Source organism: Glycine soja, chromosome 4, assembly GCF_004193775.1.
Source record: "Glycine soja cultivar W05 chromosome 4, ASM419377v2, whole genome shotgun sequence".
Classification (NCBI taxonomy): Eukaryota; Viridiplantae; Streptophyta; class Magnoliopsida; order Fabales; family Fabaceae; genus Glycine; species Glycine soja.
The window spans coordinates 49,068,714-49,087,802 of record NC_041005.1 but is presented as its reverse complement, the minus strand read 5'-3'; the positions used below and the strand labels follow the sequence as shown (position 1 = coordinate 49,087,802).

Below are 19,089 nucleotides of genomic sequence, written 5' to 3'. Positions count from 1 at the left end.
GGTCTCTAGAGCAAGCCACAGGAAACCAAAAGGTGAGGATACATGTTGGCATTTTACTCCATATCTGGAATCCACAATGCTTTAAAAATATGGTAGAGATAATGGGGGAGATGCTATCAGTGGATGAGGATACTCTAAACATGACAAATTTAGAGTATGCCAGAGTTCTTATTCACACTTTCTTTACAAAAATATTTGCACAACCAGATGTCTGAGATTGAAGGGAGGTCTTATACAGTGAGGATCGTAGAGGAGATGGAAATACAAAGGGTTACTATTGACACATGCTATGGTGAAGAGAGACTCAGATCAGTTGATGGCTCATCAATCATAGGGGTTATAAATCTAGCTTTTCAGAGTGTCTAGGTAAGGAGGAAGATATGGAGGACAAAGAAACCGGAGGGTGATCGATTGCCGGCGACGGTGAACGGAAAAACGAAAGTGGACGTTAGCAAGGAGGGTAGTTTGGGTAATGGAGATAGTCTTTGTCAAGCATTTAATGCTGATGGTACAGAAAAGCAATCTGAGGGCCAAGTAAGGATGGTATGCAGGGAGGTGGGGGAGGAAGGGTCTATTAGAATTCAAAAACAAATCCACTTTTTTGGGATTTGTTGAGCAGATACAACAGAGGTCTCTCTGTTTAGAACATATGTGTGATGGAATGAAACACAGAAGGGGTAGGAAAGGGTCAGAGGCATCATGCTCTCACAAAGCGGCAAGTAAGAAGACGAAAGGTTTGACAAATGAAAAGGAGACAGGGGTGGGAGAAGGTGGGGAGGGCCCAGTTACAACTATAGGATAGGTGCTAAAGGGAAAGCGGAAGGAAGTACAAAAAATAAAAATTAAAAGATTTTAGGAGGGATTGAGTCTCTAAATAAAGATAGGCTAGGTCTTTCCACAGCAGTTCCTTGGTTGTTAAGGATGACTAGGCTGAGGCAAAAAGGTTATGGGGGTTACAGGGAGATGTGATAAAGAAAAATGGAGGAAAGAATATTTGAAATGGGAATGAGAGATGTTAGATAGAAACTAGACCTGGGAAACAACAACATTGAAAGGGATGGCAAGATGTGCTCATGATTGTTCTAAGCTACAACATGAGATATTTGCTGGGGGGGATAAATTGGAGGAGGATTAGAGACCTTATTAGAGCAAAAGGGATCCAATTGACATGTTTCCAAGAGACTAATTTGGAAACAATTTCGTTCACGGTGTGTTCATCTATTTGGGGAGATTCATAGTTGGAGTTCTACCAACATTCAACAATCAACTCATCTGGTGGATTATTAACTATTTGGAGAAAAAGGTGTTTTTGATGTCACTGATCATTTCTCGGGGGTTGGTTTCTTGGGAATTACGGGTATTTGGAAGAAAGGTAACTTCAATTATAAAGTTAGAAGAAAGAGGGGATAACTTCAACAATCCAACAGGTGGGAGGGAGATGGAAGCATTTAATAGCTTTATTTTTTAAATGAGGCTTGAAGATATTCCGTTGATTGGTAGGAGTTTTACCTGTATAGGTCTAACTCTTATTCTAAGAGTAGACTGGACAAGTACCTGGTGTCTGAGGAATACGTGTTGGATAGGAATCTGTCACATCATTGCCCAATTGTCATGAAGAATGTGGTGATTGGTTGGTGCCCTAAACCCTCCAAGGTTCTCAATGGATACCAAGTGGAAAGAATCAGAGGCTTAAGGGTGGGTTACTTTTGTGCAAAAGGAAAAATTGAAGCAGCTTAGAAAGGAGTTAAGGATTTAGAACAAGGAGGAGCATGAGGAATTAAACAAGAAGATTGAGGAGTTAGTTGTTAACATCAATATTCTGGATGTTAAAGATGAGGATGAAGGCTTATAAGAGGATGAGATAAAATGTACAAGACAAATGATGAAGGAATTTTAAAAACTTTCCAAAAGGCATGGTTCCTTGATGTATTAAAAAGCTAGATCTAAATGAGTGAGGGAGGGGGACGAAAATACCAAGTACTTTCACACTTTGGTTAACTAGAGGAAAAAAATAAATGAAGAGGGTTATAGATTGATGGGAGTTCGGTGGAGGATTCTACTAGAGTAAAAAACAAGATCAAGGAGTTCTTTTGTGAGAGATTTTATGAGCCTTGGGTGAAAGGCCCCTATTAGATGGGGCGGACTTTCCTAAAATTGGTGTGGAGGCAAATTCTCAGTTATGTCAATTTTTTTAGTGAATATTAGATTAAGGAGGTGGTATGAGATTGTGGGGGTGATAAAAGTCTTGGGCAGATGGTTTCAACTTCAATTTTATGAAGAGATGTCGGGAGGCTTTGAAGCATGAATTTATTTTGATGATGAAGGAGTTATGGGCTCATGGTAAGATTCCTAGAGGGGGGAATCCATCATTCATAGCTATGATTTCGAAAGTAGATAACCCACTAGGTTTGAATGACATTGGGACCTATATCTTTGGCATTTATAAAGTAATCATTAAGGTGTTGGCTAAGAAAATGAAGGGAGTTTTAAAGGCCATCATTGATGAAAGACAATGTGTTTTCATTGGAGGTTGCAACATGCTTCATGGGGTGCTTGTGGCAAATAAAGTAGTTGAAGATACTAGAAGGAGAATAAGGGGTTGTTTAGTTTTTAAGGTGGATTTCGAAAAGGCTTATGACTCAATTAGTTGGAGCTTTCTTTATTACATGTTAAGGAGGTTATGGTTTTGTGAGACATGGAATAAATGGGTGAAAGGATGCTTGGAGTTTGTTACTATATCAGTATTGGTGAACGAAAATCCAACTGAATAGTTTACAATGTCTAGAGGCCTAAAACAAGGTGATCTATTGGTACCATTTTTGTTTTTGGTGGTGGCAAAAGGGTTGAGTGGCTTGATGAGGATGGCTCATATGGGTGGCTTGTTTTCAGGATACAAAGTAGGGAAGAATAATGTGGAGGTGTCATTAATGCAGTTTGTAGATGATAATCTTTTCTTTGTTGAGCCCTTGGTGCAAAATGTCATGTGCATAAAGGCTACATTGAGATGCTTTGAGATGGCGTCCGGATTAGAAATGAATTTTCATAAGGGTAGGTTGATAGGGGTGATGGTGGATATAGGAAGCTTGAGAACTTTTGTCAGTTTACTCAATTGTGGTATCATGGAGATACCTTTAATTTATTTTTGGGTATCCCTATTGGTGCTAATCCAAGAAGAGAAGCTACTTGGAGTCCTATTATCCATAAAATCAAAAAGTAGACTCTTAATGTGGTCAAGTAAATCTTTATCCCTAAGAGGGAGGGTAACTCTATTAACTCAGTGTTATCCTCCTTCTTCTCCTTTTTTTTTCCTTCTTTAGGTTACTGAGTGGAGTTGGAAAATTGTAAAGAGAATTTTTGTGGGGGAAGAACAAGTAAAGCATGAAATATCTTGAGTGAGTTCGAGTAATGTATGCAAACCAAAGTCAAAGGGAGGTTTAGGCATAAAAAAAAATTTCTTGTTTAATGAAGCTTTGTTAGGTAAATGGAGGTGAATGATGCTACAACCAACTTAAGGGATGTGAAAAGGAGTTTTGGTGTCTAAATATGGTCATCATAATTATTTTTTGGGGGAAAGATATTCAGGAAGAAATTCTTTACAGTAGAGAGATCTAATGGGGGCATGTGGGTGAGAAAAAAAAAAGACATTGGTTTAATAGCCATGCTGGGTGGAAGGTGGGAGAATTTTTTTTTTTTTTTGAGATGACATGTGGATAGGGGAAATATCTTTGAATAGAGGGAAGTTGTATCAGAACATTATTAAGAAATATAGAAAAATATTAAATATAAAAAATATATTAAATAAAATAATATACAAAAATATTAAACAAAACCATATAAAAAAACAGAAATATTAAATAAAACTAAATAAAATAAAACATACATTAATTCATTAAATAATTAAAATAAATAACAATTTTTTTTAAAAAAATATACATGCAAAAAAGATTAAAGTCATAAATTTATTTACGATTCCAAAAAAAAATTATGTTTTACAAGTCATAATTTTTTTATGACTTTAAAGTGGTATTTTTAAAAAAAAATTGAAATCATAAAATATTTTACGAATGTAAAAAAAAATCATAACAAATGCTATTAATTTCAATTCAGAAGTAGTAACATTGATTACAACTTATCCCTTTGGCTGTATTATTTTAAAATTTATCCCCAAATGGTAAATTGCAAAAAAAAAAACCTTGATTGTTTGCCCTCTATATGTAAATGCTAAAATGCTAAAGTCGTAAGAGTATTAGTTAAGAAATTAAAATGTGAAATATTTTTGTTGAAATATAAAAAATTACTTTACTCAATTTTTTTCATTATTTTATAATTTTCACATTAAATACTTTATCTTTTAATTTCTTAACTAAAGTAATTTTTCTTTTATTATCTTTTATCCATTTTCACTTCTTTTCACCTCACACTTTTATTCCATTTCATATCTTTTCATCACTTAATGTGAAAATAAATGTGAAAATGTAATATTTGAAAGTGTAATAATATACAAGAAATTAATTAAATATTCTAGTAAAGAAAAGAAAAAGAAGACAAAAAAATCAAACATTGGTGGAAATTAGAGTCCCACCTGGCTCGCCTAAAAGGTAGCAAAATCCAGTTTCATTATCCACTCCAAACTTCTTGCGTTGCCCAAGCACACACAGAACAGAAATGGTGACAATAATGAGAGTCGCAGCACAAACCCAGACACAGTTACAGTTGAAGAAACACATGATAGAGGGTTTCGGTTCCAAATACATGGAATTAAAATGGGTAAGGCGAAGAACAAGCAAAAGCTCTCAGCTCGAGAAGACGAAGAAGCTATCATCAAAACCACCTTTCCCAATTTACATTTCCACCGACCCACGCCATGTGGACCCGCACCGTCTCCGAGACCTCTTCGCTGATTGCAACCACTCTACCCACCGATTCCCTACCCGACCCGAACCCGTGGATATCCGCAAGCTCCGCACTGCACTGTCTCATAGTGCCGTTCTTGTCTCCGTCTTCTACAACCCCCAACATGTAAACGCCGTTTTCCATCAGAATTCATCGTCGTCTTCAATCGCGGATATTTTCATGCCGGTTTCTCCTTCACGCGATCAATTGGTCGGGTTTGGCCGCGCCGTTTCCGATTATGGCCTCACCGCTTCTATTTACGATGTCATGGTAATGAAAAAAGAAAGAAAGAAAGAAAATGAATAAACGCTCGTTCTTAGTTAGTGTATCAACTTGGTTCAGTGTCTTGCAGGTTATTCCTTCCCTGCAGAGAATGGGAATTGGTCAGATGATAGTTAAAAAAATTGTTAGGTATGCAGTTGTGGACGAGACTTAACTCTTAATCATCAAGTTATTGTTATGCTTCAGTTGTTGCAGATATAGAACTTTTGTTTTGAATGGATAAAATAAAACTTTAGTCGAAGTTACTTGGCCAATTTTGGAGCGACTTTTCAATTAGAATTAGTGTTTCTTTTTGGTAGAGACTGGCACAGGTTATTGAGGTGAAATTTCAATTTTGATTGAAGATTAATATAGAAAAGAGTAAATAGTATATGCAATGACAACATATAGGTTTTTACATTATCATCCGATCACAGGTTATTATATCACAAACTGTTACTAAAAGTTTGTTGTAACTTTTATAATAATTATTAAAAGTTACACACCAACGATTATTTCTAATTAGTTGACAATCATGCTTTTACAATACCATCCAGTGACATTCATACTTTTATCATAACTTCTTTAAAAGTCATACTAACAATTATTGATCATGCAAGTCTACCGGTTGTAGCATTGTTATCTTTATGATTGATCACATGCTGTTATCATTGTACTTTTTTTCTTGGCCATAGACCTTTGTAGTGTGCTGGTACTTGCTATTTTTATTTCATTACAGATAGACACGTGAATCTTCAAATGTCTTAATATGATTTCATCCTTTTGCAGAATGCTTACAAATAGAGACATCTATGACATAGCAGCCCTTTGTTCGGGGAATGAAAGGTTGTTCATTGTCCTCTAGAGTGCTTGATCTTATACCTTTGTGGACAGCACATGATGTTCTTAACTTTTGTCAGGTTATTTTTTGAGGCGTGTGGATTTGGCAATGACATTTTGGGCTCTACTACCATGATGTACAGGAGAACTGCTCCATTAACAATCCAGGAAGGTGAATAGACAGTTACACGTGCAGGCCGAAAGCTATTGCCTATTGTTGATTCCACCTATTATTGAGGAACCCTCCTACGAATCTTCAAGGAAAAGAGTCAAGCTGCATTTTATAAATAACAATGAACAAGATTGTTGCTTGATCAGCTAGAGGAGGTTCAACATTGCCATTTTTTAAGTCATTTCATTGTAGATCTAAATTCAATTGATGGATAGGTAAAACATGTTTCAGTGCAAACGTGGGAAAACTTGTGGCTTCTGGAAAAATACATTTTTTGTACAGAGCACAACCGAATATGGAATAAACTGCCAAAATTGTCTGTCTAAAGATCTGTGTCTTCACGTCAGTCCGTTAAAATTTTGTTTCTCATATCAGTCTCTTGTAAAATGTATCTGTATAAAAGACTAAAGAAGTGGTGTGACAAATATAAATACATTTGATAACGGATTTGTCTTTTTGAGAGACTAATTTGGTAAAAAAAAAAAAAAATCTTCAGAGAACTATTGTAAAGGTGTTTGCACTCTATGGCCTATTTTTTAACTTTGAGAGACTAATACGAGTGTAGAAGATACCTGTCGCTGTGATGATGCACTTATAACAAGGGGGGAAAAGTTAGCAACTTGGCATGAGCCATGAGGGCACCTCCAAACGGAGTTTTGGTATAAAAAAAATTCTGATATCAAAGTAAAGTATCCTTCGAAACGTAAAACACGTTCATTTCTTTTGCTGCCCAATCCTTATCTAAAGAAGCTTACAGGAGACATCATCCCTTGAACATCTCATTTTTTCTTTCCTGCACTTTCTATGGGGATTATATGGGTGGAGGTCTGCTTGATATCTGCACATGGACTCCAGCTTTCAACCTCACTTTGGAAGCGTCAATGGTTTGCTGTTGGGTGGATTGATCATAATAGCAAATATTGCACCAAAGTTGTTAATTCTGGGAATGCAAATCCTGTATGGAGAATCAAGTTTGTCATTCCTGTTGATGACTCGGTGTCAAACATCCAAGATTTGGCACTGAACGTGGAAGTTTACAGTATAGACCCCGTTTTCTTCACGGAAAAGCTTCTAGGCTCAGCAACAGTTTTTCTGAGAGAGTTTCTTGTCAAGCGGGTAAAGAATTCTGAGGTGTCAAAACCTAGGCAAAAGGAAGTTGGAAGCTACCAATTACGAAAGAAAAAATCCAGCAAACCAAGAGGTTTCATTGATATTTTAATTCGTATTTCTGACAAAAAGAAAGAGCCAAATTCCCACCCAGGTATATGATAATTTCATATTTCACAACCTATCAATGTAGCTGCTCTTCTACATCTACAATCATAATTTTTTCTCTCCTTTCAGCGAGCTCTTATTTCAGCATCCTTACAATGGATTGCCTAGTTTAATAGGAAGTTGAGAGGTATGCTTTAAGTTTAACCCTAGTTTTTTTGGAAAATTCTTGGCATTATCTGGTGCCGTAAATTTGTTCTGTAGGTAGCAAGGAAGGAATTTTGCTCTTAGATGATGGTGATGGTACCCAGTTGACCATAGAGGAAGGAATAAGGCAAGTCTATCCACAGAAGCCCCAAGTTTCAATTCATCAGCCAGAAAAAGATCATGTACAAACAAATGTCCCAGACTACCATTCAGTGCCATTCGCCACTACAGACTATTATGATCCATATGTGGGTGAAGCAAGCAACCATGAGATGGGTGAACCAAGCTACCATGAGGTGGCTGGACCAAGCTATCTACTGCCTAGAACAATAACGCCTCCTCCACCACCCCCACCATCAAATGTTGGCTATATTCCAACTTTTCTCCCAAGAAATGATGGCTTGTCTCCAAGCTACACAGAGATGTCAACATCCAGGGAAGCTCCTGGTCAGAGGGTACCTGCAGGAGTTGCAATGGGGTTAGGTGCTGGAGCACTAGCTGCTGGTGCTATAATATTTGGTGATGACTTCATGTCAGGATTTGATGTTCCTCCGGGCATAGGAGATTCTAGCTTCAACAGAGGAATTGATCCTGCTTTCTGATCAAGCATTGATCAGCTTTAAGTAATTGTATTTGGCTGAACACAGCATACCAGCAAAACCTACATGTCATTGTAATAGGTTCCACTTTCACATTCTTAAGTATAATTCTGTTAAAAAAAATGCTGAGTTTCTTTGATATGATAGGGCTGAAAGATAAAGTTGTTTACTACATTTCTTTCTAACTGGCAATATTTTCTTTCAGTGAGAACTTGTTCTCTTTAATAGCTTCATGCTAACATTTTTGACACAAGAAAAAAGGTAGCTTAACATCAAAATCATGGATGATGAACTGCACGAGATCCTGTCTATTAATATGTTTTATTCTATATTAAATTAAAAGAAAAACTGCAATTCAAAAATTGAATGTCTCGATCATGAACTGCAATGCCTGCAGTTATCCACATCCCAAAATCAAATATATAATTTAGAAATTACTTGTTAAATGATAAGTCTTTTTACATCCGAGAGATGTCTATGTTAGGTTCAATGGCCTATGATATGAACGTAGTTACAGATCATTCATTCAGGTAAACATAAAGAGGATTTCAAGTACTATAGCAAGCTAGCAGCGATATAGTGTAAAAATGAGTTATAGGTTATTGCTTATCAGCATTTTTCCAACTTCTAGATAGAGATCACCGAGCTTGATGAATTTAATGAGTGTGCATCAATATGCCTTCAGTGATTTTTGTCCATTTTATCAAACTGCATTAGCATCTGCCTATATTATATGAATCTTCTATGCAATTGCCTCTTGTAGATATTGTTCGTTTGAATCACTCACTAATCTCCTTAGGAAGTTTTCAACAATTGAAATGAACTCCTCCACTTTTTCTTCATGGGGCAGATGGCCACATTGCTTAATTACTTCAAACGATGCTCCTGGTATGACTCGTGAAAGTCTCTCAGCATTCCATGAAGGGACTTTTCGGTCAGTATCACCAGTTGCAATCATAACTGCTTATTCAAACAACCATCGCCAATTATGCTCAATATTCAACTCAGCTATCAAGCAGATTTAGATTGCTACTGGAAAGATTTGCATCATTCAACATGAATATGGGAACAATAACACATAAATCCAAGGAAATAAACAAATAACTAAATAACAAATTAATAAATAAAAAATATGTGCTAATTGATTTTCCCAGTTTATAGAAAATCTCTAGTAACAAAGGTTGGCACTTAGCAGTTAGATTCTGTCAACTTAACATTTTAATGATCCAGATTTGATCTTAACACAGAAGTATTGACTGGATTGAACAGAGAATAAATAAGGTGTGAGCCATTGAGCCTCACTCCATCTTGATTAATCTCTGGTGAGAGCATAGATCAGTTAACCTATTCATTGCCACTAAATTTCTGATGGAACTGTTGTCTTCTATCGTTTGGTTATCATGTCCTGATTGATTTTCTTTAACAACTTTCGGTGTAGTAAGTGTGGCAAAAATTGCTGGGGCAACTAGGATCAGAGCAGCAACACATTCCGGAGCTTCAAAATAAGTATTAACTGCTATAAGTGAACCAGCTGAGTGCCTGGCACGTCATTTTGGAGACATCTCAGCTTCTACAAAAGGGACTATGGTGCAGAGGCATATAAGCATATATTTATTTGCATTGTTAATAATCTATACAGCACTAAGATCTGCTTCAATGGACAAAGGTTAAGATGAAAAAAAGGAAAACATCTGATTTTGTATTACCATGACTACTACTTCAGAATGGTGAAAAAGAAAAGCTGATCGATTTAACAATTATGGTTTGAAAAATGACAATCAAATTAATGCAGAACTCATAAATGTAAGATAATCAAACAAATACATATCCAGATGCAGGGATGAAACTTATAAGTTATAATCACCTATTCAGTTGTCATCTTATAAATACAGCGGGAAGTATGCTTTACTTGTGTTGTTGAAAACTGCCTGATACCCGAGAAAAATAAAGGACTTAACAGAACAGAAGATAGAATATTCACATACCCCACTAAAATCAACTTCTCAGCATTTAGTAATTTAATGAAGTGCAGGGTAGCAAGCACGGAAAATGCCATCGTTTGTTGTGATTGTGAGTAGCATAGTTCGGAGATATTAGAGGAGAAGGATGTGAAAATGTAGAGTTATTGCAGCGATGGGATAAACAAAGAGTAGAAGTAGAAGGGGTAAGCAAACCCAGTTCCCCATAACACATCCCTATCCTTACCATCATCATCTCAACCCAATTGCTCCAATTTCCTATCAGCTCAAGCTTTATGCTTTTCAAACGGATATAATACAATACAACTACCAGCAACACTGAAATAAGTAAACAACAGTGCCACGGAAAGCTGACAGTATTACATTAACTAGTTTTGACAGAAACAAGATATTTAAGGAAAATGTTATGAATATATGATTATTTTTTCTTTAATTTAGTTCCTTGTGGATTAAATGATTCATGCGTATTTTATAAAATATTATCGTTCAATTCAATTTTTTCCCCCTAAACAACATGTAAAAATAATTTTATTCAAGTCCAATAGAATCATAATTAAAATAATCCCACACATCTAACACTTAGTTATTTGTTCAATTTGGTTTATGTATAATAAATTTGTTAAATTTAACCATAATTTATATTATCTTAACTTCACACTATAAGATTTTTATGGTATAGAAATTAAGCTATTTTTGTTTGTTTTTTTTCTTCTTTTAATTAACTTCAATTATGAAAACTACCAACATATTAACTTCGACTATGAATAGGACACGTTTCTGATAAGTTTTACTTTTTAATCATTAATTTTTTTTTCTTGATCCTTCATTTTGTAGAAAGAAAGAGAGCTAACTAATTTAGAATTTGATCGAAAGTTGGTAACCTTGTTTCGGCCAATAATTATTGTATCTCTTTTGTTTTTATTTGTATACTCCCTTGACGTCATTTTCTTTTTCTTGTTTTTGTTAGTTCTTTTTTACTTGAAATAATCCTCTGGTAAATCCAAGACAACAACAACAGAGAGAAAATGGAGGCACTGTTGTGCAGAAAACTGGGTGATCCAACGGTATCTTTGGAAGACAACAATAGCCCAATAGTTCTGTCAAAGAATCACCCAATTCCCCAACTCGATTCTCCCACTGCAGTAAGAGTGAGAATCAAAGCCACAAGCTTGAACTTCGCCAACTACTTGCAGATACTGGGCAAGTACCAAGAGAAACCCTCTTTGCCCTTCATCCCGGGCTCCGACTTTTCCGGTTTCGTCGACGCTGTTGGCCCCAAAGTTTCCAACTTCCGAGTCGGAGACGCCGTTTGCTCCTTCGCCGCCCTCGGCTCCTTCGCTCAGTTCATCGTCGTTGACCAGTCCCAGTTGTGAGATTCCGTTTGCTCCTGCTACTACCTTTTAATGTTGGTTTTTTCAGAATTTCTTAATGTAAAGTTGTTGTCTTTTTAAGGTTTCGAGTGCCTCAAGGTTGTGATCTTGTTGCTGCTGGAGCACTTGCTGTGGCGTTTGGCACTTCTCACGTGGCACTTGTTCATAGGGCCCAATTGAGCTCCGGTCAGGTATGTGTGTATGTATCTATTAAGTCCCACAATATGCATGGTTGTATGGTAATTGGTAATGCTTATTGTTCTGTCTTTTTGTGTGGTTAAGTGGGTTGTGGAATTGTGTTGTAGGTGTTGTTGGTTTTGGGTGCAGCTGGAGGTGTGGGACTTGCTGCTGTGCAAATTGGAAAAGCATGTGGGGCCATTGTCATTGCTGTTGCTAGGTAGTGAATATTTTTTTTAAACTTTATTATATATATGGGTTGCATATGATATGACATAAAATGACATAATGGCATTTTACTAGTTATCTCCATCTACTAAGGTTGTGTTTGTTTTAGCTAGATTACACTTTCTGAGGCACGTTGAATGTGAATCCTTGTCTCACGTCACAATTTGTTTTAGCTAGATTACACTTTATGAGGCACATTGAATGTGAATCCTTGTCTCACGTCACAAACAACTATATCCCTTGGAGTTGAGTCTTTTTTTTTGCATGATCTGGTGTCAGGGGAGCTGAAAAGGTGCAGCTCTTGAAATCTCTTGGGGTTGATCATGTGGTGGACTTGGGTAATGAAAATGTTACTCAGAGTATCAAACAGTTCCTTCAGGCTAGAAGGCTTAAGGGAATTGATGTCCTGTATGATCCAGTTGGAGGCAAGCTCACTAAAGAATCTTTGCGGCTTCTGAAATGGGGAGCTCACATTCTCATAATTGGTTTTGCGAGTGGAGAAATTCCTGTCATCCCTGCTAACATAGCTCTTGTTAAGGTATGGCCGGAATGATGTTTCAGACCATGAATTTATCTTGTCTAACCTCATTTGCTAAATTATTTTATGCTTGTTGCTTAATCTGATCATGCTTTATTCACATAAACTATTAAATTTGTAATCACATTGCGCAAGACATAATTTGAAATTAATTAGAAAGGGATGTGGGGGGAAGCACAACTGAGAGTGCCAGACAATTGGCTGCCACATTGATTGGATCCCTTAAACCCAATAACTTTGGATCTTTAAACTTATTTCTTGGGTTTTGCTGCCTGCATTACATATTCACATTAATTCTGCCATAGCTGGTATAAGTTTTTGGTTATGATTTCTGGGTTATGATTGCTTTTATTAAAAATTATTGTACCAGAATTGGACAGTGCATGGGCTTTACTGGGGTAGCTATAAAATACACCGCCCAGGTGTTCTCGAAGATTCACTCAAGGAGCTACTGTCTTGGTTGGCAAGAGGCTTGATTTCCATCCATATTTCTCATTCTTACCCCTTGTCAGAGGTCAGGAATTTCTTTGTTAAAACTTTTCTACTAATTTGTGTCTCTCTTTCTCTTTTCTTTAATTCTATACATATTCCAAGACTTAACCATTTATTTTAAAGAGATTTTACTGCTGCTGTAACCCTTTACAAGGAAGTATATTTCTCTATTCACTACAGCTAAATCAACATATTTAGTGGCCATATTCAGGTAATCAGGTTCAACAGTGAATTCAGTTTAACTTGCCACATGGAGTGGCAATGGTTGTTATCTGTCCATCACTATTGTGGTTTGGGCGCTGGTTTAATGCTACTCTTTCAAACTGCAGTTGTTGTGTTGCTCATTTAAGTGTTATACGACTCGTGATATGGAATTGTCATGAGATTTGCCTAGTTTATACACTTATACTAAGACACCATCAGAGATTGTAGTATAGTTATTGAAAAGAGACTTGGTCACTGGGGTCATTTAGTTCGAGGTCAAGTCTTTGAAAAGTATTGAGCTAGGCTAAAGTCAAGAAAGGAGGTGAAATAAAGGATCTATTTGATTTCTTCGTAGTGACATAGGGATTAAAGAAAATATGAAAAAAAAATTAGTTGCATACTTTTGCTTCGTTACCACTTTGCAATCAAATTGGCAATTACCAAGGTCCCTCTTTTAAGGAAAACATTGAAAGGCATAAGTGAATTTCCTTTGTCTGATGTAGACATGGTAAAGCTAAAACATGGCTTTTTTTGTTCTTTATAGCAGCACACCATATAGCTTAGTAGATAGACAGGATTTTCATCAAGGAACCCAGCATGTGTATGCAATGAAAATTGGAAACATTTTAGAGTAATATTTGTAATAATAACAGAATGGACAAAGCTTTTTTTGAGAGATATTAACAGAAAAAAAAAGAACCTTGAGTCTAGAAAAATAGTTTCCTTTATTGTTCTGCAAAATTAGATAGCCGTTTGGCACTCAGTATGGAAGATATGTGTGGGAATATTGAAGATATAAATATCTGTTCATAATATGTAGTTGAATGTTATTTTCTTGGGGGTCCTGTTTCATCAGGTTAAAATTAGCAATTAGGTCATGGTGGAAAATAGGAAAGGTTATACATGTGTCTCTGAAATATAGGCTTCAAGATGACAAAAGCATTTATCTAAATATTCTAATTTACTGGTTGTAATGTCAGTGACGAGTAGTTAATCCCTCCTAACTTTAAAAAACATGATAAGTTCTTAGAGAGGAGAGACTGAATCCACATGTTTTTAAGGTTTGAGAACCAAATTCATTGATGTGAAAGCAAAGGGTTTTTGACTACGTTTGAGCTAAAGTATAAAGACTAAAAACACATTTTTCTCTTACATCATTTTCATACATTGATTGAAGTATCATATTATATATATATATATATATATATATATATATATATATATATATATATATATATATATATGTATGTATGTATGTATATATGAGAAATTGATATATATTTAGAAATTCGTATCACTTGCCTCATTGTCTATTTTTGTGCTTCATAGATTTTTAATTTTGATGGGGGCTAGTACAATCTGGTGTGAACAGTTTCTTATCTTTGCAGGCCTACCTCGCCTTTTCTGCCATCAAAGATAGGAAAGTTATTGGGAAGGTGATGATTGTTTTTGATGAAAAACCTACAAGATCTAAGTTGTGATCCTGCCAAAATTATGCTAAATGGTTGAATAATTTGTTCTGGGTACACAAGGATTGAAGGCCTATATTAGCAACCCAGAGATGTTAATGTACGGAAACAAAATAAAAGGAGCAATCATTGTCAAATTATGTGGAAAAAAAATATTACCCTTGAAGCCCTCACATTGTTATGTAAAATCTTTACGTTGTTGCTAAGATTGATTTTCTTTTTTCAAGTTGTAGTACTGCTTACAGAAAATTTTCTATACAATGTTTCAAAGCTGTTACTCTATTGTTAATGAGAGACTTAATTTTTTACGTACTTCTATGATACAAAAACTTAGGTACCACCGGTTGTTTGATTCATTTTATTTTCTGGTTTTCTTTAAACCATTCAAGCATCTCATCAATAGATATATTAAAACTGTCTGGCCACGTTTTGCCAAGTGTCAATGGATTTAAGATTCAACCATCCATTTTTTTAATCTTAAATCCTATTTTTGAGCTACTTAGAGACATTTTTTGGGAAAATGAGTTGACCAAATCTCCTTCGGGAATTTGCCAAGGGATTCTTCATTCAATTTCGAGCATTTTGACATATTATGGGCCTCAAACGGACATTCCTATCAAAAGTTATACCCGTTTGAAGTTAAAAAAAAATTTTCCGTAAAAAAGCATTTTGCCAGTACGAGTGGCGGAACCTGCCACGTGGACAGTAACTCGCGAGTCCATCAGGCGTCGCCACGTGTCCAACTCGCCAGTCCCACTGGCGAGTCCCCTTAAAAAACAGACCCCCTAGAAAAAGTTTCAAAACAATCCTCTTTTGAGAATTAGTTTCTAAAAATAACCTAGTTTGAGAAATTTATCCAGAGGTTGTTCTTTAGTTATCTTGTGATGGCCGCTAGTCTCACTCTAACATCTATAAAATAAAAACAGTAATACTATGGAGTCTGGACTATGTGGGTGACCCTATCCGTAAATAATTTTTTAACCTCTTCTCTATGATTATTGATGTGACTTGAATTTCTATAAAAAAAAATGGCAGAAAAATCTGTTAATAATTTTATTAAAATATTAAGTCTCTTCGTTTCTATCATTGTTAAAATTAGTCACATAATCAATGATTGGTATATATGAAAAAAATAATTTTTTTCTTCTTGAATTTTTAAAATAATCAATATATTGTGCAGATTATCAGAACATTCAAAATAATATTTTCAAATTTGCTTATCACGATATTATTTTAAAATATAAAGCTAATCACCATATAATATTTTAATTTGGTTATTAAAATTTGGAAGGAGAAATATAAATCTATTAAATTTCTATATATAAAGACTGTGGTTGTGCCAATAATTATTAATGGTAGGAAAATGAGGGATACGAAAAAATCAGAAAAAAAATTGCAGATGGTGACACGACTACCAACAATTTTAGTTGGTAACTGTATTTTTATATAATGATTGATTGATATATTGATTGGTTAAAATCATCTTAAAAAAATATTGATGAAATTTAGATGGAAATTTGATATATTAGATGGAACAAAAATATTAATGGAATTTAGATGGAAAAAAGATAGAAAATTAATTGATTGATAACGATAATTGATGAATATCGTATTTTATAAAATCAACATTCATGAAAGATTCAATAACTTTCTTATTGTGAATATAAAATGTATTTACTTAATTGATAGATTTAATTAGAGTATATAGTCATTGTAATTGTATTGTAATCCATATAAAATAAAATCAATAATTTTGATTTTAATTATTTAAGTCTAATCATATGGAGTAATCCTTTTTTAGAAGTTCAAATTAAAAAAAAAAGAGTAAATATTTATAACAAATATTAAATAAATCACCCTATGGAAATTTTGATAACAGATAAACCCACGATAAATCTTCAAAGTACAGATCAAATTGCAAAAACCCAAGGCAGGCAGGAAGTGAGAATGGTGGACAAAGGCAAATCCAAATCCGATTCACCCTTCTTCAAACCTGGCTCTGCAGTGGAAATGAGCATTTCCACATTCCATTTTCTGCACGAATATATGTAGGTTTATCACTTAATTAGCCTTTCCTCTTGATAAGATGGGTCAAAGTTAATAATTTAATGTTTAAAAGGCTCCCTTTGCGAATTTGAGTGCCAGTAGTATCAAAGAAATACTTCCCCTAGGCCTAAACCTCCCAAAATATTGCACCAATATTATGTGCCAACGAGTTCTAGAGCACACCATGTTTCATAAATCAGTCTTCTCTTGGATCATCACAGTAAATTGCTGCCGACCAATTAAAATCCACTCAGACACACTGAATACACATTCATATTAGCTGGCCTCTTCAGAAAAGAACAGGAAATCCAACATGCAAGGATGCAGTTATCAGACCTTGATTTTAATACATGAAGAATGAGCAAAATCCCAAGCATAATTGCAGTACAACCTGTTTTAATACATACTTTTGAACCATATATGGTTAGTTTGCTTAGCTTGCACCCCGGTTGGTAAAGTCACAAACACATCACAGCTAGTTTGCTTAGCATTCACCCTTGATTTTAATTCACTGCTCATAATAATGATTTACATCTTCGTATCTAGAAAGGCAATTGAAAATGAAGAGCCAAACTCTAAGACATTGAATGGCTTAACATCCATAACAAAGTCAACTATGCATTTTGCAAATTTGAACATCAAGAAGAGCTTCTTTCGACTAATTATCAAATTCTAGAGCCCATGGAGAAGCCGCGGCATTAGGATCACGATCAAGTGCTCTCAACTTGTGAACCCATGATCAATACACCTTCATCTTTAAGAGGGGTCAATGCCTTTCCCAAGTTATAATGGTAAGTTTGATTGAACTGGTATGTCAGCTTCTTGGTAGCGGGTACATAAAAAAGAGAGGAACCCAAGCGCCATGGTTAAGTTCTCGCTTTCCAAATTTTGCTATATTAAATAGTTTTTCGTCTCTCACGTGGTTATGCTTAACTGATTACTTGGCGAGATCAAACATATATGTTGTGGGTAACCAGTTTGAATCCATTTTTGTAAATTTCTCTTGTGGAGGAGAACTTAAATATCATGGCTAGGGTGATACGACAATGGTTGGTGTGTACTGTGTTGATTTTGCTGAGATTTTCCTTTATATAATAATATGCTTCACCTAATTCATTTTGCATTTGCAGGTGTAGGCCAACTCATCAAAGGTAATATATGTAATAAGATTTTATGTTGTCTAATGTTATTCTTTATTATACTTATTGTGGTTTTCTTTTGTTTTTACTTTTTTTTTATCAGGGATGAGGATTGGCGACAAAAGAAGGATCATATTCCAAATTCCCAATTTCATCTTTTTATTTGTTGATTTTGATTTAAAGTTGTGGTATTTGCATATAATAGTACTTGAAAAATTGTATTTAGGATAATGTATAAATTGATTATTGAAATTAAGGTGCTTCTCTTTCTCTTTTTATTTTAACTTGCACTTACACATGCATAGTACTTGAAAATTGCTAGGAAGCATTTTGGACTAATTCAAGCATATGAAATTGAATTCATATCTCAACTCTCAAGCATCTACTATGATGTTTAACAGTTACAGTGGGGTGCCAAGGCGCAGGCAACACTAGAAGCATGACACTTGAAAAGGAAACGCCAATAATTTTTTTGCAGTTCCATCGTGCATGATCTTGCATATCAGGTTGCAGCAATAGAAATGGAAAAGGAATGCTCTAACCCAGTTGAAGGTTTCGAACTACCTGTCACCTTATTGGGGGAAGGCAATTCTGATATTCGTTTGTACTTTATCCTCAATGCATACAATTGTTCAATTTGTTGGGAAAAAAATTGTGTACCACTGCTGAGGTCAATTTTATACTGAAGCATTGTAAAGATTAGCCAAATTGTAGATGAAAATGTTGGCTGAAGATGTTGCTTGGTTTCTAAATTCTTATATTTTTGGTAGGGAGATCGTATTCATGTTTCAATAAGGAAGACATTTATAAGTTTCAGAAGGAACTTCATGAGGATTCTGTGTACTGTTTTGTTGTATGTTTGTTATATGATCTGTTGATATGTAGTTTGCTCTTGGACTCTTGGTGAGACCATGTGTTCTTTCATGAATTTGAGAATCTTCTTAACAACAAGCTACACAGCTATATAAGTATGTTCTCTCTCTTGGGATTGATTGATTTTATTTATGTATGAATAATGTGAAGGGAAATGTTTAACTATATGAGGTCAACAAGTCTGATGGCAATTTCAATTTTGATGATGTACAATTTTTTCACTGCATCAAGGATAGAGGTAAATAAAGCATCATCATCATTGCTATAACCATTATCTTCTTCATTCCACCACCAAATTTCTCAACGGAGGAGAGGAACACTGAAGTGTGTCCTATCTAAAAACAAACGAATACTAAAACATTGCAACAATACTGATCAAAATCCCAAAAT

At 35.1% G+C, this 19,089-nt stretch overlaps 3 protein-coding genes across 3 annotated transcripts; all 3 read left to right on the top strand.

The window, feature by feature from the left end:
* Nucleotides 1–4,613: 4,613 nt before the first annotated feature.
* LOC114410194 lies at nucleotides 4,614–6,512 on the top strand. Its single transcript, XM_028374032.1, has 4 exons — nucleotides 4,614–5,163; nucleotides 5,246–5,304; nucleotides 5,944–6,000; nucleotides 6,075–6,512. Exons 1-4 carry the CDS (start codon nucleotides 4,666–4,668, stop codon nucleotides 6,172–6,174), a joined length of 714 nt encoding a protein of 237 aa, XP_028229833.1. The 5' UTR covers nucleotides 4,614–4,665; the 3' UTR covers nucleotides 6,175–6,512.
* A 230-nt stretch (nucleotides 6,513–6,742) lies between these two features.
* Nucleotides 6,743–8,358, top strand: LOC114410193. The gene is made up of 2 exons (XM_028374031.1): nucleotides 6,743–7,427; nucleotides 7,643–8,358. Exons 1-2 carry the CDS (start codon nucleotides 6,971–6,973, stop codon nucleotides 8,185–8,187), a joined length of 1,002 nt encoding a protein of 333 aa, XP_028229832.1. The 5' UTR covers nucleotides 6,743–6,970; the 3' UTR covers nucleotides 8,188–8,358.
* A 2,749-nt stretch (nucleotides 8,359–11,107) lies between these two features.
* LOC114410192 (quinone oxidoreductase-like protein 2 homolog) lies at nucleotides 11,108–14,953 on the top strand. The gene is made up of 6 exons (XM_028374029.1): nucleotides 11,108–11,532; nucleotides 11,616–11,724; nucleotides 11,839–11,930; nucleotides 12,218–12,476; nucleotides 12,847–12,990; nucleotides 14,561–14,953. The coding sequence occupies exons 1-6, from the start codon at nucleotides 11,189–11,191 to the stop codon at nucleotides 14,651–14,653; spliced, it is 1,041 nt and encodes a 346-aa protein (XP_028229830.1). The 5' UTR covers nucleotides 11,108–11,188; the 3' UTR covers nucleotides 14,654–14,953.
* Nucleotides 14,954–19,089: the final 4,136 nt, after the last annotated feature.